At 45.7% G+C, this 22,001-nt stretch overlaps 1 protein-coding gene across 2 annotated transcripts; it reads left to right on the top strand.

Moving 5' to 3' along the window:
- Positions 1 to 4,222: 4,222 nt before the first annotated feature.
- On the top strand, positions 4,223 to 21,779 carry C4H4orf54 (chromosome 4 C4orf54 homolog). 2 transcript variants are annotated; one of them, XM_060147612.1, is made up of 3 exons: positions 4,223 to 9,587; positions 16,917 to 17,039; positions 21,223 to 21,779. In XM_060147612.1, exon 1 carries the CDS (start codon positions 4,223 to 4,225, stop codon positions 9,548 to 9,550), a length of 5,328 nt encoding a protein of 1,775 aa, XP_060003595.1. In that variant the 3' UTR covers positions 9,551 to 9,587; positions 16,917 to 17,039; positions 21,223 to 21,779. The 2 variants fall into 2 exon arrangements, with proteins under 2 accessions (XP_060003595.1, XP_060003593.1); XM_060147610.1 differs by having other exon boundaries at positions 16,917 to 17,043.
- Positions 21,780 to 22,001: the final 222 nt, after the last annotated feature.

Below are 22,001 nucleotides of genomic sequence, written 5' to 3'. Positions count from 1 at the left end.
GAGGCTGTGGAACAGCTAACTGGCCAGCAGTGGGAAGGAGCCTGTGACCTCCACCTCACAGACTGAAAACTCAACCATCAACTGAGTGTGGGCTTGAGTCATTTGGAGCCGGTAGTGAGGGCTCCAGCACTTACTAGTTGGGAAAAGTCATCCAGGTTACATGTCTTCACTCAATTTTTTATCCATAAAATGGGAATAATAATTGCCCTTGCATGGTGTTTTTGAGGAGATTTAAAGTGTGTAAAACATTTATATCAGTAACTAAATAAAGACACTCTGGTACAACCAGCCAAAAACCAACCAAACAAACAAATGAAAATGGTGCCCTTCCTTCAGATGTCATTCTTACAGGTGTCAACCTGGGCCAGGAAGAGGAACAGCTGGCTACACTCTGGGCATTAAGCAGCGGCCTGAAGCAAAGCCTCCTTCACATCAGTGTGCGTGGATAGGCGTGAAGGTGTTTATGGAAAGCCTTACACAAAATATAATCAGTCTCTCTCTCTCTCTCTCTCTCTCTCTCTCTCTCTCTCTCTCTCTCTCTCTCTCCCTTTCTCTCTCCTGTTGCACCCCAGAGAATCCTGAGACTGTTTCTGTTTGGAAAATCTTTTGTCCAACTCCTAGTTTGAGCCAGAGTTTAAACCTACCTCTTCATTTCTGCTCTTCCAGTCTACCTCTGATAAACTGTTCTTCCTTTCAAATGAGGTGTTTGTCTATCATACTATGTCACTGTCAGAGACCTGAAACATAACCATACCCTTTTACCAGTTGGTGAATAGCCTGGCCTTCATTCTTCATTTCTTTAATCATGTTAAAGTTTTCCCTACTATGATACATTTCACAAGACTTTCAGGGAATGCTAAGAAACTTTCTCTGCAGAGATAAAAATAATGACACGAGTCATTTCCTTTTTGTTGCTCTTTGAATTCCCATATAAAGCTGTCTGCCGAGTATACCTTGCCTGGTCTAGCAAGCATGCTTGCTTAACATGGTTTAATGCTGGTGGCATTAGTCACTGTTAATTGCTCAAGAGCTGAGATCAGGTAGGCAACCACTGAGTTCATCTGCAAAAAAAAAAAGATGACTGTAGTCATGTGAGGAAATAAAAGGCTCTATGGCTAATGAATGACAAAAGTTTTTTTCAAAAGAATTGAGAGTATTGCATAGTAACATACACTGATCCAGAGCTCTGAAAATGCCAGAGGGCAGAAGTTTGGTGTTCTTAATTGTTTTACTTTACCCTACAACTTGTTTTTGTTTTTCCATGTATGAGTTTCTTTTTTTAAAATCTTTTAATAGAATCTGTCCTACTCCAAATTCTCTGCTTTTTGATTTTTAAATAGAATTTGTGGTTTGAATTAAACCCCACTTTTCGGAAATTGACCTTATCTAAAAAAGGTTTTTCTACAGATTGTTTCCTACACTGGCATTCACTTAGACAGAAAAGAGAAAAGGAGGCACACGGATATTTTGGAGGTAAGTACCTCTTTTAGGATAACCCTCTCTCTTTGCTGGGGGGCTTTGGCTAAGGGTGCACTCTCTGGAGGAAGCAAAACTCTGGAAGTAAGTTTCCAGAACTCAGGGCATTAGACAATTATGCTTTAACCTACATCCAGGGCATCTGACCTTCCAATTTTGTACTTTGCCAACTGCAAGGCAAAACTGCTAAAATCTGCTGAGTTGTCATGACAGACAGGGCCGTATGGAAAGTGCTGGAAAAATTTCTTCTTAGACTATAATTGCCTTGATGGGCAGAAACTCCATCTTCTATTCAGCTGTGGAGTGTGCATGGCCCACAGAGCTCGAGGAAGTGTTCAGGGTTTCTCGTCCAAGGCTTCAAAGCAAAATTAAAATGGGGCATTGAGAACACTCTACTTGCCTGGAGGAGCCGATTATATTTTATTTCATTTTATGTATACGCTCATGTTCCTTAATCCCTGAATACATAATGTGTACACAGGTTGATGATATAAACAAAACAAAACAAAACCGAGAAACGGTGACGTGGTTGACTTGTGGTCATGCAGGTGAAGTTGCCTAGGATGCGTTGCTCCCGTCTAATTGAGCATCTGGGCGCCCTAGAGAGTATCTGAGCGTGGAAGTCAGCAAGGCTCTGCAGCATCACGGTTTAGGGTCAAAGTCTGGAACTAGACAGCCCAGGTTTGAATTCTGCTCCACAATTTCTTAACATCTCTGTGTTGCAGCTTTCCCATCTGTAAAATCACTACAATAATTGTACCTAACTCACCAAATTGTAATGAGAATTAAATAAATTAATACAGACACATTTAAAAGTGCTTCAGATGGCGTCTCACACATAGTAAACACTTTGTAACTCATATTGTAATTATTATGATTTAAAATTTTTATTATCATTAGGAATCCAGGGCGCTTCCCTGGTGGCACAGTGGTTGAGAGTCCACCTGCTGATGCAGGGGACGCGGGTTCGCGCCCCGGTCCGGGAAGATCCCACATGCCGCGGAGCGGCTGGGCCCCTGAGCCATGGCCGCTGAGCCTGCGCGTCCAGAGCCTGTGCTCCACAACGGGAGAGGCCGCAACAGTGAGAGACCCACCTACAGAAAAAAAAAAAAAAATCCACGATTTTGTGCCATTACACACGGTTCTCCATAATCAAAACAGTTGATTGCAAATTTAGCAAATCCTCTCTCTCTCTCTCCTTCTTGTTCTTTCGTTCCCTTTCTCTCTCCCCCTCTCTGTTTCCTTTTCTCTTTTACTCTCTTCATCTAGCGCTCTGGCTTTATATCCACATTGTGATACTTGATATCGCCAGCCTTCCCTATGTCCTGTTTTTAATGGCAGTGATGTGGGCAGAAGGGAGTTGTCCTGGGGAGAATGGCAGGGCTGTGCCGTCCACATCCCAAGGATGAGAAGGCGATGCTTCAGTTGCTAGGGGCCCCCACTCCATGCCTCCTCCCACGCCCATGCAGAGGAAGGAACATTTTTCTGTGTGAGGGTTGCCTTCATGTTGGAAGGGGATGGTTGATGGTGTTATTTTTGTTCCCCACAAATGTGAATGTTTAAAATAGTGCTTTATTCAATTGGCATAAGTGACACATAGACTATGTATAGTGGTGGAATTGGGCCTGGCAGACGATGAGGGCCAGATCTCACCAAACCAAGAGTCGTGGTTCTCCATGGATAGCAGCCAAGGGATCTGCTCTGGGGATGGCCAGTACAGAACCCCCGTTTGGGTTGCCTGGCAAATTCATTTACACAACTACTGAACTGTTTGAAATGGAAGGATCTCAGAGCCAGTGAACTGGGATTTGGGCTTCGTTGCCACGGGGCATGCCAGTGGGTCACATTTCCTCTCTGAACCTCCCTCCAAGCCGCACTGTACTCAGGAAGGGTAAGCGTATTCGTTGTTCTTCTGTGCCTTTTGACTTGGTGCCCTGCAGGTCTGGAATTCAGCCAGTGTAACTGACCCGTGAGGCTGCAGCCCAGGCTATATTTAAGTGGAGGTTTATTGTCTTGCCATGGTTTTAGAAGTTTAAGGAACTTGCTTGAGGTGGAAGGGATTTGAAGTCGTGTCACTTTTAGCCCATGTGCTCCCTTTTAGTGACTATAATTAAAAGTTTATTTGAAGTGTTAAGTTCTAAGTCTTTGAAAATTGCCCCTGTACACTTCGAGTGCACAGTAAAGATTCTAGAAGGGTTTCTTCCTATTTTTAAATGAACAGATTACGTTTCGTAAAGTAGGACTTTGGGGAAGGAAGGACAGAGTGTTTTATTCCTGTGAAAAGTTTTATTACCAGAACTTGATTGATTTGAGATGAAAGAGAAAGGAAATGCATAGATTTTGAGACAAACTTAAAGCTACCATATGTTCAAGGGAGATTTTGAAGTCTTTCAGAGCTGTCCTTAATTGATTTGAAATGCAATGCTGAATTTGGGTTTTATTTAAGAACAAGGGGGAAAAAACATCTAATCAGACTTGGGAGTGAAAGATGACAGTCAGTAAAGAACAATTTCATACTTGCTAGACATCCCTGTAATAGATTACATAGGACATTTGGTTGATTTCAGTTAGAACCCACATGCCTCCTCCACCCCCAACACTCTCTCTTCATCTTAGAGCCTCTTCTCTCTACCCTCAAGTGTGGTTTCCGTATGACTAGGGAATAGACACTAAAAATATTTCTGGAATGACGTGACCCACTCTTACCCCATCCAGGAAAGGAACAAGGCTTCACAAGAAACAGCACATGCTTTCCTTTCATTTCTGGGAGTCCCGGGGTCGGCCTACAGATGCTGCTCCTTCCGTGGCCGATGGCATTCAGACTCCTAGCTGCCGATGGTGCCAGGCAAACAACTGGACAGAACAGCTCAGCTACGGGAAGCTGGCCACGGTCTCGGCCGGAGCCGCAGCCCCCTGGCCACAGACCACCTCTGCCGCCCCATCCGGGAGCCTTCCTTCCTCCCTCAGCCTCGCCCGGGCCCCGCCACAGGGGCTGAAGAACCGGAAGGTGGTGGCAGCCGCGGCAGTGGTGCCTATAGCCTTGGGGCCAATCCAGGCACGTGGGACCCTGCTTCGGGCTACTCTGCAGCCCCTCCAGGGCCAGGGAGGGGCCCGGGACCGCCCCGGTGCTCCCCACTGTCTTCTCCTGTCACTGAAACCTAGGCGAGGGCTCAGAATGGAAGGCGCCCCTCCTGAGCTGAATCTGCAGGCCAGACCGAAGGAGGTCAGGGAGGGGGTGAGCGGAGCTCAAGATCGCCAGGAGCTCAAGCAGCAGCTGCGACCACTTCTCAAGCCATCGGCCTCCTCGCAGCGAGAAGAGAAATATGTGGAGATGCGCACTTCAGCTGGAGTGCAGAGGCACAGTCCCCGGACCATGAGACTTACTCTGGAGCAGCGCCCGGGGGATCAGAGGGGCGCTAGCAGCCCCAAGGAGAAAGCCCAAGACGAAGCCGGCAGCCAAGAGTGTGAGGCTCCAGCCCCCCAGAAGAATCCTGCCTCCCTGGAAGCCTCCGGACCCCAGTTCTCCGGCACTGATGAGGGCAGCAACCTCTCTTCTCCCTCCTCCGCCCTGGTGGACAAAGCAGAGGAAGGTGGCCTTTCCAAGACGGGTGATACCACCACATCCACGGGGGCTCTGGCCACCTCGTCCTCATTGTTAGACTTTGAGAGTGACAGTGGTGAGAACGCAGTGAGCTGCCAGCCCAAGGGAGGAGAAGAAGGGGGAAAACCAGGAGGAGGAGAGAGAACCGAGTGCAGAGACATGATTGCCAAGTCTCAGGGCAGCAGGGACCCCCCCCAGAATCAGGAGGCTCACTACATCACCACCCACGAGATCCAGCTGAGCGAGGTAGAGCAGGACACGGATTTCGACGTGGGCCTGGCCTCCCGCTGGGATTTCGAGGACAACAACGTGATCTACTCATTCGTGGACTATGCTTCCTTTGGTGGCAGCGACGAGACCCCAGAGGACGTCACCACGCCGAGCGAAGAGGATGATGACAACAGCTGCTACCTCAGCACCGCTCCCAGCACCGACGCCACCCGGACACCCAGCCCCACGGACAGTGACCCCGCCCGCCCCAGCGCGGGCAGCAGCGGTGGCGACACCAGCAGCACGGAAGTGGGCAGCGGCCCCTCGGACAGCAACCCCACTCCCCCAGCCACGGGGCCTGGCACTGCCACCCCGTGTGAGCCCTTGCTGCAGCCGCTGGAGGCAGCCTCAGCCGCCGCAAGCAGCTGCGGGAGTGCAGCAGGCCAGATCCTCCTATCAATCAAACCGACTTCCCGGGCTATAAATGAGCCTAGCAACGTGTGTGCAAAGCAAAACATTATTTACGCTGCCAAGCATGAAGGCGACATGAGCCTCCGCGTCTCTACAGCTGCTGAACACAATTCAAGTTCACTGAAGCAAGACCCGGCTGCAGCCGTGGCTCAGGACCATGCGAAGAAATTCATCGCCGTCCCTGCTCGCCTGCAAACGCGGTGCGGGGCCGTCCGGGCGAAGGAGCTGGTGGACTCCTCCAGCGGGGCCTCCAGTGCCGTGAGCGAGCTGGACGACGCCGACAAAGAGGTGCGTAACCTGACCTCCCGGGCCTTCCGGAGCCTCGCTTACCCCTACTTTGAGGCTCTGAACATCAGTTCCCGGGAGTCCTCCTCGCTCTCCGAAGTCGGTTTTGGGCGCTGGTCGGCCTTCCTGGACTTGAAATGCGCAGGCGTTGGAGCCAGGGTGGAACAGAGTCTCCTCAGGAGCAGCGCCGCCTCTATGGCTGCGGGTCTGAGGAAGGGCAGTGGGGCCAGGACGACCGCAGACCAGCTCTACATCCAGTCCAAGAAGTCCCAGACCAAGGCCTTGGAGTTCGTGGTCAGCAAAGTCGAGGGGGAGATCAAACACGTGGAGACACCTCTGTGTTTCCAGAAGCAGGTCCAGTCGGGCTCCCACGTGGTCACTCTTCTCGAGCCTCTGAATTTACGCAGTGAGAGCAAAGCCAGCTCCGCCGCGGGGCCCTGCAGGGCCACCAAAGGCCCCAGCAAGGGCCCCGGGTCAGTGTACACGGATGATGGCTCGGAGACCTCTGAGGGCAGCAGGCTTGCCTCCCGAGCTGACGGCCCCCAGAAGAAGTCCAAGTTTGCTTCCAGTCTGCTCAAAAACGTCATCTCCAAGAAGATGCAGCGGGAACATGAGTTCAAAATGGAGAGGGGAGAAGTCAGTGACACATCCCACCATAACCTCTCCAGCAGCTCGAAGGAGACGGAGGGCCCTCCCCCCGGGGGTGAGAAGCAGCGGGAGAAGGGCCTGCAGAGGCAGAGTTCTCGCCACTCGGAGGCCGGCTCTGAGTACACGGTGGTCAGCGTGTCTGATGCAGGTGGGGAGGGGTCCGTAGCTGGGTCTAAATCCCCAGTTTTCAAAGCCAGTGCCCCTCGGGAGAGCCATGCAGGCTCCGGCCGTAATTTCGCCGATGGACCCCCGGTAGAAGTGTGTGAAATCAAAAAGAGTGCGTCAGAGACTGTCAAGAGCATCTTCCTCCGCAGTCAAAACAGTGCATTCCGGTCATGGAAGGAGAAGGAGGCGGACAAGCGGGAAGAAAAGGCCCCCATCGGGAAGCTGAAACTCCCCAAAGGGGGCGACTGGAGGGCTGATCTCGGGGAGATCTCTGCCAGTAAGTCCACCATCATGTCTCGCCTCTTTGTCCCCAACATCCAGCAGACACCCAAGGACAAGCAGCCGGGGAAGCAGGCCACCAAGCACCCCACTGCCCAGGCCACCTCCACAGCAGTGGTCAGGCCCAAGGCTCCCGAGATCAAGATCCGGCTGGGAAGCGTGCAGCAGCCGGGCTCGGACTTCAACATCGCCAAGTTGCTCACACCCAAACTGGCCAGTGGCGGCGCCTCGAACCTCTTCAAGACCACTGAGGACAACAGCAGGGTACAGCAGAAACTCTTCCGGGGGGACAACCTGGAAAAAGTGCCCCAGTTCCAGGTGAGAGATGTCAGGGACAAGTCCAAGGCCCAAGGCCCCCTCCACCAGGTAAGAGATGTCCGGAAACTCATCAAAGCGTCAGGGGACAGCAGTGACAAGGGCAGCGTTACCCCAGAGCAGGGGCTGACCGGGCCCAAACCCAGGCCGCTGGCTCCTGCAGCTGGTGGCTCGGAATCCCTGTCCCCCATGGTGATTACGTGCCAAGCTGTGGTGAACCAGAGGGAAGACGGCACAGACCGAGAGCCCAGGGAGAACGTGGGCATGGAGGGCAGCAGCAGGGCCTTGAATTCCTCCTCGCCGGAAGGGACAGTCTTGGTTCACAGGGCATCTGGCAGGCTGCCCGTGGCCACCATCGCCCCCAATAAGCCTGAGCAGGGCTCGTACCTGCCCGTGCTCAAGATCGTCTCCAAGGCTCAGAAGACCCCAGAGAAGGCCAAGGAGGAGGAGGTCAAGGAGGAAGGAAGAGGCCCCAAGACATCTCGCAATGCTCTGGAGAAGCTGACGGCGGCTGTGAGGTCCATGGAAGAGCTGTACAGCTTCAACAGGAACGAGTGGAAGCGGAAAAGCGACCCCTTGCCCCTGATGACTGACAGCCACGTCCTGTCGCTCATCGCCAGTGAGGAGAGAGAAGGGGCCGGGGGTGCTGAGCGGGACCCCGACAAGTTGGCCAAACGGGTGGGTGGGGCGGAAGAGCGGGGCGCCGGGCACAAAGGCGCAGGTGTGGTCCTGCGAGGGGGCCCCATAGAGCGTCTGCAGCGGAGGAACTCCAACCCGAGCGCCGAGAGTGTGTCCGCCCGCGCGGCCGCCTTTGAGAACCTGGCCAGGGAGAGGCCCCGGTCCCTCTATATCCCCCCGGTGCACAAGGATGTGGACAGAACCCAGCCCCTGCCCCCGCTCCCCAGCCACCGGAACGTGCTCACAGTGAGCGCCAGCAGCACCCAGAAAACTGGGGGTGTCGCTGGCAAGTTCCCACAAGGCCCCGCTGCAGAGAGCCCTTCGGCGGCAAAGGGCATCAAATCGCAGGGACTCCGGTCTCTCAAGATCTCTCCGGCCACTCGGGCATCTCTCGAAGAGGTGACCAACAGGAAGAATGGCAGCCATCTGGAAAAGAGCCATAGCGACTGTGAGAATTACCTGACCATCCCCGTTAAAGGGAGCTCTGCAGCTGGGGAGCTTCCAGGCAGGCCTGGGGCGGGGAGGGAGGCCCCTCCCTCCTCAGCCACCACTCTCTGCAGCTTGCCCCCGCTGAGTGCACGCAGTCAGGTCCCCAGTAGCCCCAAAGGCTCTCAGGTCAGTGGAACCAGCCGGCCAGCTTGGCGCACCAAGCCTGACGACCCCCGGGGCACGGTAGCTGCCCCCGCAGAGCCACAGAGCCCCGAGCATCCCCCCACCACGATCTACCACCAGCAGCTGCTGCCCTTCACCCTCCAGGGGGCCCAGCCCCAGGTCCTCTGCTTCTCCCCACCAAGCATGCCTGCCCCGGCACCTGTGGGCCCAGCTCCGGTCCCCACAGACCCCTTCCAGCAGCCGCAGCCTCCGCAGACCCAGCGCAAGATGCTCCTGGATGTGACAACCGGCCAGTACTATCTGGTGGACACACCAGTACAGCCCATGATCCGGAGACTGTTTGACCCCGAGACGGGGCAGTATGTGGACGTGCCCATGACCTCCCAGCAGCAGGCTGTGGCTCCCATGTCCCTCCCCGGGCCTCCCTTGGCCCTGAGTCCGGGGGCCTACGGCCCCGCCTACATGATCTACCCCGGCTTTCTGCCCACGGTGCTGCCCGCCAATGCCCTGCAGCCCACGCCAATTGCTCACACTCCAAGGGGCGCCGAGCTCTCCCCCGTGGCCGCAGAGCCCCCCAGCAAAGAGGCAGCTGCATCTCTCACCGAGGCCCCTTACTTCATGTCCTCCGGTCAGTCTCCCACCTCCTCCTCTGCCCCAGCGGCCACATCCCAGCTGGTGGGGGCCAAGGGCTTTGCCCAGCTGCATGGCAAGCCTGTCATCAGCATCACTTCGCAGCCCCTGGGGCCGCGGATCATCGCCCCCCCCTCCTTTGACGGCACCACCATGAGCTTCGTGGTGGAACACAGATGATGGGCGGCCACCAGAAAGCAGAAGGGCGCAGCTGCTGGTGAGTGGACATCACTTCGATAATCACGTTTAAGGGATTAACAGCAGTCCTATTTCTTTGTGTTTGAAGGGGCAGACTTACAGCAGCGGAGGCTGTCTCTAGAAATGGGCATTTCGGAAGAACAGAGCAAAAACTGCATCCGTATTATTAAGGAGCTAATTTTCTTGCCCACTCCTCAGTCCCACAGCTGGCCTTTCCCCTTTGACCTTTTCAAATTGCCTGAGTGTTTTTCCCACAGTGAGTGGGAGGGAGGTGAACCCTGGATCTCTCAGGTTAGCCTTGGGTGAAGACTGGCAGGGGGAAGCAATGAAAACCCAGCCTGGATTTTGTGGAGTGAGCGAGCTTCCCTCTATTCTTAGCAGCCCCAGTGACAGGCACGAAATCCTTGGGCACACCGTTACTCTGGTTACTCCTCAGAGTAAAGAGAGTCAAAGACTGACATTTTCTTGTTAGGAGGTTTTCTAAAATCTACAGAAAGGCTTCTCTCCCTCCACCACATCTTCCTCTTGGAGTTTCTTATACAAAAAGGCTGTATTTTTAAGCTCTTGTTTTTGTTTTCAGACCATCAGAATACTTTTTCTTAGGTGAGTCCAGTCTTTAAGGTACTTTACATACACACACACACACACACACACACACACACACACACACACACACACTCGGCTTGACCTCCAGGGGAGGAGGAGATTCTGGGCCTGCAGTGACTCCTGAAATGGAGCTGCTGTGTTTGATCCAGTTCGTTCAGACTGAATCCACTACGCTCTGCTGTTGATCCCTACAAGGCACTCATTTTCCTATCTGCATCCTCTCCCTTCAGAAAAGAATCAACTCCCCCTTGCCCCCTCTAAAGGAAATCAGATGAAGCAGATGTAGATCCTGACACCCAAGTTAATTCAGATTCACCGACAGGAATCCTGGCTGTAACTACAGTCCATGGAACTTGATAGGAAAGGTGAGCTCAGGTTTTCTGAACCAGGACACTTCAGGTCAAAAACATAAGACAGGGGCAACCTTCAGATACAGCACAAAGCTGCCAGCCCTGTGGGGAGAAATTTGCCCTCTCATTCTCCTGTCCTCTTCACATGAGGAAGGGTTGACATCATAAATGCTTCTAAGGAGGTTCACTCCTTGGTAAGATCATACTGAACCTTTATTTTTAGGAGAGGAGCCCTTTCTATGCTTATATGAAAGAAAGAAGCCATTCCTCTCTCTTCTGTGCTTAAAAGAACAGGAACATTGTTTCTTTCTTCAAGGAAAGAGCCTTAAATTAGGAAGTAGGATCATTAGATCAGAGTCCCAGCGTCTTCTCACTGGCTGTGTGTTCTTAGACATGCAAACTCTCTAGCACACATGACACTCATGTGTCAGTAATTTCTACTCCTCAAAATGTATCTGAATGCCAGATGATACAATAGTGTATTGAAAAATATAAAACCTTTCCGAATTAAGGGATTGTTACTATGCATTACATTTCTTGGACTGCAAGAAATGTAATGCATAGTAACATTTCTTAGGCCACTGTTCAAAAATCCTTGGGTCTTTCTGTAAGAATTCAGGTGAAAGCACAGCCTCATTTTACTTGCAATCTAGAAACAGATGATTTCCTTTCCAAGAATTTGCAACGGGCCCTATGTAATGACCACAAATACAGAGGGGAGGGAAGATTAAATATAAATAATGTATCTATTGTTCGGTGTAGAAAATAAAGAAATATGCATGTGGAAGAGGTGCAGATTTAGAGAATTCATTTTGTAGAAGGAAAAGAGTAGCCTCTAGATAAAAGCATTTTCATCTTCTGGACAGGTGGGATGTTTACCTACGGCTCTCTGGGAGCAGCTAATCCTGCGAGGCCTTTGTGTGAGCTGTGCAGGTGCAGAGCAAGGGGAAGGGAGGACAGGGCCCAGAGGAGGGAGGAACCGGGCACACGCTCGAATCGTGTCCCTGTAGCAGCTGCCTTTGGCCTTTCTCCTGTCTGATGAGCCTGGAGAGATTAGGCCTGGAGTTGTTTCCATCAGACACAAATACAAATCAGAGTTTTCTGTGTTGGAGATTTGAACAGTGATTTCTTTGAAAGCTTTCCCTTCTTTAACCTTTATTTTAGTCCACAGTCCTAAAGATAGAAAGCAAAAGACTAGTCAGGAGCTAGTTATTAGCTTTTTGTGTACAGGCAAAAATCTAATTACCCAAATTCAGATAATAATTGAAATTATTATAAAAATCCTTCAAAACTCACCATCCTGAAAGTTCTATGCCACTTTCCAAAGAAAAGTCAGATACATAAAAAAGAAGTGTATAGTTCTTTTCCTTGTGTGAAAAAAATTTAAACATGGTTCAGATATATCAAAAATTACATTGTACACCCCCATCCGTCAGTTGGTGTTCATACGGATGGTCAGTGTGAGAAGGCTTGGAAGCTGTTTTCAGTTTAAGATTTCCTTTGAAAACCAGACTTACTCCAGAGTTTTTCCTTGTGGTAGGGTAGGGTTTTATGTGCCCCTTTCAACTAGAAGTCACATAAATGGTTTGATCCAAGCACAGCATTTCACAGAGAAGAAAACTGGGGCTTAGAAAGAAATGGTTTTGGTGAGGTCCCCAGAGAGTGAGAGAGCCAGGATGGGCCTGGCTCCCAGCTCCCGGACCACGCCATGCGCTGTTCGTTTGTTGGTAGGAGGCATGAAACGCAAGAAGGATGGCAGAGAAGTGCAATTGATCTGCTCTGCCTCTCCAGACATTTGTGAAATGAATGTTTGAACAAAAAGCACTAATTCCATCATTCATTCAACAAACGTGAATTACATGTTTACACTCCGCCAGGCACAGGGTACTCTGCAGTGAGGCTATAAAGCCACACGTGACCTGGTACCGTCCCACAGTCCAGGAGCCAGCTGGAGGACACAGACCGTACATGCAGAACTGCAAAACCAGTGTTCAAGTCCTGTCTTAACCTTTAAGATTCCTTCCAGCTCAAATAATAAGTATTTCATCATCTATTTTTAGCTGCACGTTGTAACAGGGAGCCTTTCTTTCTCCCCTGTGTAGATTTGAGCATAGCCAGCTGCTGCTACTCTCGGATTATTCTGTTATGAATTTTCCTCTAGTTTTGCTTTCATAGGTAGGGTCTTCCCTGCTTCTCTTCCTCCTGTGGTGAAAATTGCAGTGCTCCTCAAACTTTGCCAGGTCACAACCCATTTCAGAAGATAAGTAGTAATATTACGTATTTTATTTGTATTTAGTAATGACATCACACATTGTGATAAATGGACCAGGCTGTTCCCAGCCGGTGGCCCAGTGGCCGGAAAGTCACAACAGGAACCCATTGATAACACATCAGTGTGCTGAGCACAACAGTTCAAAACTTCACAACTCTCTCCGTTTTTGTTAGGCCTTTTCTGTTTTAGGCCTTTGTTATTTGTTCATTTTAGTTTTGAAAGTTCCTTCTCCACAGGACCTTTGATGCCTTTTCTGATGAGAGTTTTTTGTTTTCTGTCATTCGAGACATGTAGCTGTATTTTTCCTTCCCTAACATATTCACTTTCATGCTTTCTCCTGCCCAGCCACTTAGATACCATATTTTTGTTTTAAAATTTGAGACTTGATACTAAATACCGTTTACAAGGGCATAAAGATAAATGTGTAATAATAACAATAGAAAACTTTAATTTGCACCATGCCTGCTACCCAGTGGGTATTACAATTATTTTGTTTCCTTTGAATGTCTATTCTTTTTTCTGTAAAACTTTACCCATTTGTTTCTTCATTTCTGAGTGTGCTTTATGTTGTTCCTACATCATTGGTCTTTCTTTTCTTCTCACCCCCTCAGAGTTATTTCTACCCCCTGAGTTAAGTGACCCTTCTTAAGTCACAGTGTCCCTCTGGGGCAGAGTTGGGACTCAAAACCTAAATCATCCCAGACCAGAGTCTATTTTCCATTTGCTTCTTTCTTCCTGCTTCCCAGTCCCCTTCTCTTTTTCTCCCCAGGGCCACTCTTCTTTCTGGTCCTCCATCTTGGGGTCGGGCCCACAGTTTACTTCTCCTCTTTTCTTCCCTTGCCTTTTATTTGAGAATTTACTTTCTGTTCTTTGCTATTTTTTTTTTTAATTCTTTATTGTGGTTTCTCCTTTCCCATTCACTTGAAGTTGATTTAGTTTAAAGCCCCACTTTGCTTTTTCCCTTCTCCTCCCTTTTCTGTTTGGAGTCTCTTGTCACCACAGACTGGACAGCTTCAAGGGCAGGCTTGAAGCTGCGGCTCCTTCACCTGCGTTCTCTGCAGCCTTGTGCACGAGGCCAGGTGACGGACAAGGCTGCTGGCTGCAGGCTGCAAGCTCGACATTTCATTTCCAGCTCATCCCATGATTACGTTCTTGAATCAATTCATTTGTATCTATATTTTTCCTAATTTGATTGTGGCTTCCTCTCCTGATTATTATATATAGCTGCTGTTTTATTTTATTATCTTCCTCGTGTCTTTTTTTTGCCATTTCTTTTCTCCCTTTCTCTTTTCTTGGATGGTAGCTTTCCCCATTCTTATTATTTTGTGCCTTTCTCTACAATTTTATTGCCTTATATTTTCTTCTCAACTCTCTACAAAATTAATAAAAAAATGAAAAGTAATGTGTATTAATCATTTATTATCTACTAAGATTTAACATGGTGCTACTTGATTCTTTAAACGAGTGGGTACTATTCTTATCCCTATTTAACAAATGAAAAAATAACTTGTCCCAGATTAAGAGATCAGCTGAAATCCAGGCCCTTCAAGCTTGGGGGCCCATGCTCTTATTGATGACCCCTAGTTTGCCCACTTTCTCCCTCTCTGCCCACCCCCCCCCATCTCAGTTCCTTGTTGTGAATTGTCCTTCTTCCCTTATTTGGGAAAAAAGAGGGAGGGAAAAAGGTAAGAAATTGACCCTGAACCTGGCGATGTCTAGCGTATACTAAGCCTCCATATGTGTTTTCCTTTTGATTAAAGTTTAGCTCTCCTATGTCCCAAAGAGAAACAGTTCCAGCACTTCTAGGGGCTGTGGCTCCCAGTGTGTGTGTGGTCTGTAATAATTTTGTGTGTATGTGGGGACGGGTGAGTGTGGTCTGTCACCTGAGCGTGGTCTGTCACCTGAGCGTGGGATCCCACTGGATACTGATGGGCTCATGACTTTCAGTCTAAGAGAAACAGTGTGGCTTTGACTAAAACCCAGGTATCTGCACCATGAAGTCAGGCAGCCCTGGCCCAAAATCTTCCTCCTCTGGACAAGTGACTTGCCCTCTCTGGACCTCAGTTTCCTCAACTGTAAAGTGGGGATACCTCTCAGGAACGTCGTGAAGATTGAATGGTAAAATCACTGCAAAGGATGTGGCACAAAGTCCATGGCATGTAGTAAGAGTTCTATCTCCCTTGGAGACTAGAAGCTCATCAATGCCTCAGAAGCCCCTCATCTCTCAGGGCCCTCCACCAAGGCAGAAAGTCAGCCTTTATTCCTGTAGACTCTCAGGACAGCACCAGGGACCCGTACCCAGGATTGCTTGATATTTCCCCAAACCAGAGGTCATGCCCACAGCTCTGCAGTCCCCTTTGGGCTGCCTGATCCCCTGGGTCAGGCCAGTTGGCTGTGGTCGGGGTCCTCTAGTATGCCCCACGGCTTTCCAGCATGTTACACAACTCTGGGCATAGTTGGCCAGCTGCATGTGGTGATTTTCCTCTCAGTCTGGGCACAGACCTCTGTGGAGCAAAGGAAAATCTGACCCAACATCCCTGCTGAACTCTGTCATGTGTTCCGGTCCTAAAATCATGGGAAGTCATCCAGGCCAAACTGCCCGGTGACACAGTGCAGTCACTCCTCTCCCTTTACTGACTTTTTCGTGACCCTCTGCTAGGTTGAACCGGCAATTTTTATTATTTCATCCTTAATAGGAATTGGAGCATTTTCTTACTTTCAAAGTTTCAAACAAAATTCCTCGAAAGTTAATATAAGCGGAAGCAGTATCCTGCAAAAGAATGAAAAGGCCGTATCTGGACTGTGGATCCCCAAAAATGACCCCAGCAGCTGGTAGAAACAGATTTCTCCTCCATTCCTCAGACTGCTCTCCCCATCCTGTACTGTTTTCTCTCTCTCACTGTTTCTCTCTCTCTCTCTCTGTCCCCCTTCTGCTCAGAGAGTCCTTGCAAACCTTGCTTCGCGATGGAATTCAGCTCGAGTTGTCACTAGATCCTTGCATCCACATTAAAACTTTTCTTCTTAGTCTATTTTCTTCTCCTCCCCCTTGTAATTATATATATTTTTCCTGTTGCTACTCCGTGTGTCCTAAGGTAAAAAAAACTTTTAAACTTCTTTAGCAAATGAGAAGTTTCCAAACCCACAGCTGTCCCTTTCCTCTTGAAAGTCATTTCTCGGTATAAAACACAAAAGAGTAAAATCAACAAACTTGAAATATATACACATGAGCTATTCTCTAAACCCATAATTATTCTTATAGACTTCTTTTTCCTTAAGTATATACTTAACACAGGTCAGTTTCTAAATGGCAGGATTAAAATATCCTTTGCCACAGTACTCTGCATATAATTGATTAGATAGCTGTTATTTGATACTTCTTAGAAGTTACTTTTCACATGATAGAGTCTTCTAATCCCTAACAAATACTACCTGTAGGCCACTCTATTTCTGTCTTCATAATATTACGTTCACATATCAACTCCCAAAGGTTAATTTAAAAATGTTCTTTAGGCAAAGTTCTAATAGATATATAGAGAGAAAGAGATTAACAGAAAGAAAGGGCTAATTTTCAGTAAGCTTTTGAACATGTCAATGCTTGTCTTAGAATGGATTTAACTAAGTTATAGGCTCTAACCAGTATATCTCATTTTAAACAAAATGCGCAATATGAATTTCCACATAATTTAAGTAGTGACCATTCACTTTAGAGTATAGAGTTTATTCATTTAACTAGATTAATAACTCATGGTAAATTTCAAATGTTTCAATTTAGTTTAAATATCATTTTTGTATATTTTAGGAACATATCGGTTATACTATTTTATCTCTGTTATGGATGGTTTCAATAAAACTAAATATTTAACTCTAAAATCATTTTTGAATGGTTGACTGTATTTAATTCAAGTTTCAAAGAGAGGGTTCCACGAGGCAATTTCTTAAAGTCAGTAGGATGTGTCTAGTAGGTTCAGAAACACACTCACCAAACACATTTTAAAATGTGAACTTCATCATTATTCACACTGAAATTAGCCAAATAGTTAAATAAAATGTATTTTGTCATTTTTCTTCCTTCTTTAAGAGCGAGATTTACTAACAATCTTTTCCTTATGTTTGTTTATAGGAGTAAGACAGAAAGATGGACGAATCTTCTTGAATCAGAAGGCTGCATTGTAACAGCACTAAGAATTTATCTGGAAACCTTCCTCTACATATGTTATTCTTAGTTTTTGCTTCTATAAACCAAGTGTGTAAGTTCCTATATTTTTCTGAATAACCCTGTTAAGACAGCTTGTGTTATTTTAGTTTTACAAAGCTGATTGAATGGTTGCATTTTTCCTGTGTAAAACTATTTCTTTTTATACTTTAATACAGAATATAAGCTTTCCCTTCATCTTTCCCTCCTGCATTTGTGACTAGGCAAACAATTTCTTACATGTTCTCATAGTTCAGTCAAAACATACAACAGAGTAGGATTGGTTCTGTTGTAAACCGAATGAGCAAATCAGTAATTTGCATCACAAATCTCCCTGCAGAATCTTGGACTATATCAGGGCTGGCTGGCAGAGTTGTAGCACTTGTTTGGATTTAAATATGATGGGTCTGCATTTTGGATCATGCCTAGTCATTCTCTTGGTTATGTTTTACATGTTCTTTTATTGGGTTTAGCATGATTTCAAATGTGACTGTGAAAAGGTGGTTTTAACTTTTGTTCCTTGTTTTAACTTTCCCATTGGTACAATGCTATGACACTATTTGTTGCCGTAAAATAGAATGGCTTGAAAGACTAGAGAGCCAGTGGTTGCATTTAAAGTTAAGTTCTTAGTTTCAGAAAGGTATAAAATATCTACTTCCCTCAGAATCCAACCTCTGCTATGAGTGTATAGGAATATTTTTCTTCTTCAATGATCCCTCCTTAGTTGCACACTCCTGTCTCTCACAGATTATTTGGAGTCTGAAGAGTGACCTGTTTGGGGCAGTGGGGTAGAAAGTAAACTCTGATTTGGTGGCTCTGATTATCTCCAGCCCTAACCATACCCATAGCAGTGACCTAGGTTTATATCATTTGCTCTTTATGGTTTTTAGAGATGTCGAGAATCTAAATCACAGAATCTTTCCTTGACATTCAGTACTGCCTCAGTTGTCGCCCAGTTCTGAAGGTTATTTTAATGAGTGTTCATGGTGAGTTTTGAAGAGTTGATTGAACAGATAAATATTTAGCTCATCATAATAACGAGTCAATATATATTCAACAAATGTTACGTTGGAATATTTCTTTACTTTTTAAAACAATAACTTGAAGGTTCTCCCAGACTTTTTTTTTTAAAGGAATCTCCTCTTATTTACTTATTTGTTCAAAGATAAAGCATTCTGGTAATTTTTTTAAAGCCTTATTTTGATTTTAATGATCATCAGTATTGGTTTCTGCTTAAAACAGCTTCTGGAAACCACAGAATTTTATACTACTCATAACTGAAGGTGTGAGTAGAAAAACTAAGAGACTGATTTTTGTATGATTTGTGTAACCTCATTACTTTGTATTTATGCTTTCCATCTCAGTTGGACTCTTTAAAAAAAAAAAAACCTCAATTTCACATTCAGGAACTTCCTTAAAGGGACCTTACTCTGAAAAGAAGTTCTGTTGGGTAAAAGGAAAGGTTTGAGGCAGGAATAGTCAGCTCTGGTCACAATTCAATCAGTCATTGGGCTGATGAGCTATGACATGAAGCGATAGCCTCTCTGAGACATGGAACATGAAATATGAAACAGTCTCTGTGTTTGGAAAAGATGCCCTTGTGCCATATTGGGGAAAGCGTTATTCCTTTGTCATAGAGGTCTTCTCACCCAAGTACATCAACAGATTCACCCCAGAGCTTGCTTGATTTTTCACCACTGGGAAACTTCTCTTACAGCATCAGCCCTTCCTCATTTTCAGTAGAGATGTGCTGGGTAAGAGGTCACTTAATATTGAAATAAGAAAGTAGACTCAATCAAAGATCTTAAGCTTAGAATACTTAAAGCAGCACCGTGAAATCTCACGTATTTGAACACATCTTGTGAAACTCAGATAAGATTTGGCAGGTAGAAGCAGAATTGATAAAACTGTTTTAGAATGACATGTATATATAATATCATGTATATATAATATCATGTAATATCATGTATATATAATATATACACGATAAGTATATATTATATGTGCATGACTTTTAGGAAAACCCAGTGCTCGTGTCAAGTAGTCAACGGATTGCCAGGTCTTCAAAATGAGAGACATCTCCTTTCCTAGAACATGTGGTAGAGTTCTTACCTACCAAGGGTCTGGGAAGCCCATAAGCTATTTATCGCTATTTATCATGATTTATCACCAGCAGATCTGAGCCTTAAATTCTCACATTGAGGTAAACTAGGACAGAAACTTGGAAAGAAAGGAGAACTTTTCATTTGTCGGTTCTATCAGAGAGGCCGTGTCCTCTGAGAAGCTGCTGTGGATGTAGTAAATGTCCAAGTGGTTAAAATGTGACTTTACAATAGTATTCTATGAACGCCATATCATCTACTGTTAATTTTATGGCTTTCCATTTCATCAAGCCATAAGAAAGCAAATCAAACCTGCCGGGCCATTTACCACCTCGAGTGATAGCGAGGAACATTTTTAAAAACATGAGGTAAATCTAAATCCTCATTTTCATTGTTTTATTATTTCTTGAGGTTGAATTGATATTTGAATAAAACAGTTGTGCCCTTCCTTTTTCAACCCAAGTTAAGTAGGAAAAACCAAGAGTCTATGAAGCCTTCCGACCCATAAAACTATTACCCTACCAGTGTCCTTTTAGCTGCTGAACTACTCTTTTAGGGCTCATGTACACAAAACCATTACTAAAGCATGTAGCATTTCCTATACAGTGCCTGGAGCTTGAATCTAATTAGCATTGCAGAGTCTGGCTTTCGCCGTTTCCTCTCAGGGTTACATGTGTGACTCAGTTTTCCAGATGAATCACAGGGCATTGTGTGTAGAAATCTTGATCCATTTCCTATTTTTCCCTGTTGGTTAAATGGTAAGGTTGAAATATGCCCCATTTGAATTGTTTTTGGAAAACTGAACAAATTTGTAACCCGTACGAAAATCTAAGTCAGCAGAATGTATTTTTCTTAAAAAGCACTCACTGAAATTGCCCTCAGGATGAAATGAAGCCCAGATATGCAGTTCGTGACTTAACATATCGGTTCTCTGTATGTCTGCCTGTGTCTCCGTATGTCTGTACGTGTATGGCTCTCTGGATATCATTGAGTAAGTAAGCTAAAACAAATGACACTTTGACATATTTATGATAAATCTTAAATGTTAACACACATTTCAAATCCATCCTTATATCACTAGAAAATATCTAGCGATATAAGTTTCTTAATTTCAGATTTAACTTCATCATTCTAGCCTCTTAAAGAGATTTAATGCATTTTAATTATTTTCATATTTCATAGAAATGGAAGTCAGTGTTTGCTGCAAACTGAATGCTCATGCTACCTGAAATAATACTTTGGAGTGCAGGACAGTGTTGATTCTTAAGTAGATTGACTATAATCTCATGATAAGTATATATTATATGTGCATGAAAAAACACATTCAGTAATAGTCTCTGTTTAAAAGCTATCACGGTATACATTTTCCAATGTGGTGCTTGAGGAGTTTCATTCTACAGTTTACAAGGTGTAGGTTTGCACCCCAAATTCTCAGGGTATGCTGTTTTACCCAAATACTTGAAAGAAAAAGGTGCCCTGTATTTTATCAGTACTGTTGAGGGGAAAAATTATGTGTAGGTTTGTTTTACAAAACTACTTATAAAAATCAACTTCACAAATTGTGTTAGACTTTTACATAATTCCTAAGGAAGTATACATATAGATATGATACATATTTTCAAGAGACTGTTTCTATATTCTTAACTAACTTCTGGGTCCTAAGTAGACCTCACAGGTGCATAAAATCATTAATAAAGCATGTAGCATTTGCTAAATTGTACCTTGAGCTTGAATCTAATTGGAATTGCAGACTCTGGTCCTTGGGGGGAAAAAAAGTGTCCGTCTATGTCACATGTCATTACAAGGCCCAGGGGAGGATTCTGAAAATTGGACTCATTTGTATGCCCCTTGTCTCAGAAGAGAACTAAATGTTCACAGTAGCATTTGTAAGCTGTTAACATTCTTGTTTTATGTTGCAGCTAGAGCATATTATTAGTTATTTTCCTATTTGATTCATAACGGTGCAGAATAAAACATACACACACACACACACACACACACACACACACACCACGTCGAATTTGATTTCTTTTTTAAAGTTTCCTACTTGCTTTTTATAAGCTGGTATTAATGGCAAAAAGTGCTATCCAGGGCTCCCTGAAATTACTTATCATCCCTGTATCTTTTTCTAGCAGGTGGTCCTTTCTTTTTCTCCCCCTTTGAAGATGTAGGTTTCTATATTTACATTGAAGTCATCTTATTGTACAGTAAAGACAGTGATGGTTGAAGAGAATGTGAAGACTGAGGAAGTTAGGTCCCAAACAGAGGAGAGTAAATTGTGTGGTAAATGGAGAAAGACATTGGATAACGCTGAATTATACCCCTGACTATGAAAAAAGCCAGTGGGAAATGGAAAGAACATGAACATTTAAACTGCTCTCAAGATAGAAATCTTGGTGGAAGAGTTCCTACTTGAGGTCTGATGTGATTCAATTATGGAATGCAGTGAGCATGGCCACTGTGACTGTGAATCCAGCCCAAAAGCTCTGAGAATTACTTTGTCAGTGGATTGCATGTGGAGAAAACTACTTAGACAAGGACTCTGTGAGACTGACTAGCTTACTTACCTTTAATTGCCAGCATTTGTGATTGTGCGATCTTGTGTAATGGTCTTTTATTTTGACTCTTTTTGAAAAAAAAAAATGTGTTGTTGTTGTTGTTTTTCCAGTAAAAGTAAATGCAAAGAAAACATGCATTCTTTCTCTTTATTTTAACTCAGAAAAAAGCTTTGGACATTTTCATTTTCTTCTGTCTTCTAACTTAAATCCTTCCTTTAACTAAAATGCTCTATTATAATGTTTCACATCCAGGTTGTATTAGTTTCTCTTGCTGTGGGAACCACAAACTTAGTGGCTTAAGACAACACAAATTTATTATTTTACAGTTCTGGAGGTCAGAGTCTGGTATGGTC

Source organism: Lagenorhynchus albirostris, chromosome 4 (genome assembly GCF_949774975.1).
Source record: "Lagenorhynchus albirostris chromosome 4, mLagAlb1.1, whole genome shotgun sequence".
NCBI classification, from domain to species: Eukaryota; Metazoa; Chordata; class Mammalia; order Artiodactyla; family Delphinidae; genus Lagenorhynchus; species Lagenorhynchus albirostris.
Note: the sequence above shows the minus strand (reverse complement) of the source record. Positions and strands in the feature narration are given on the sequence as shown.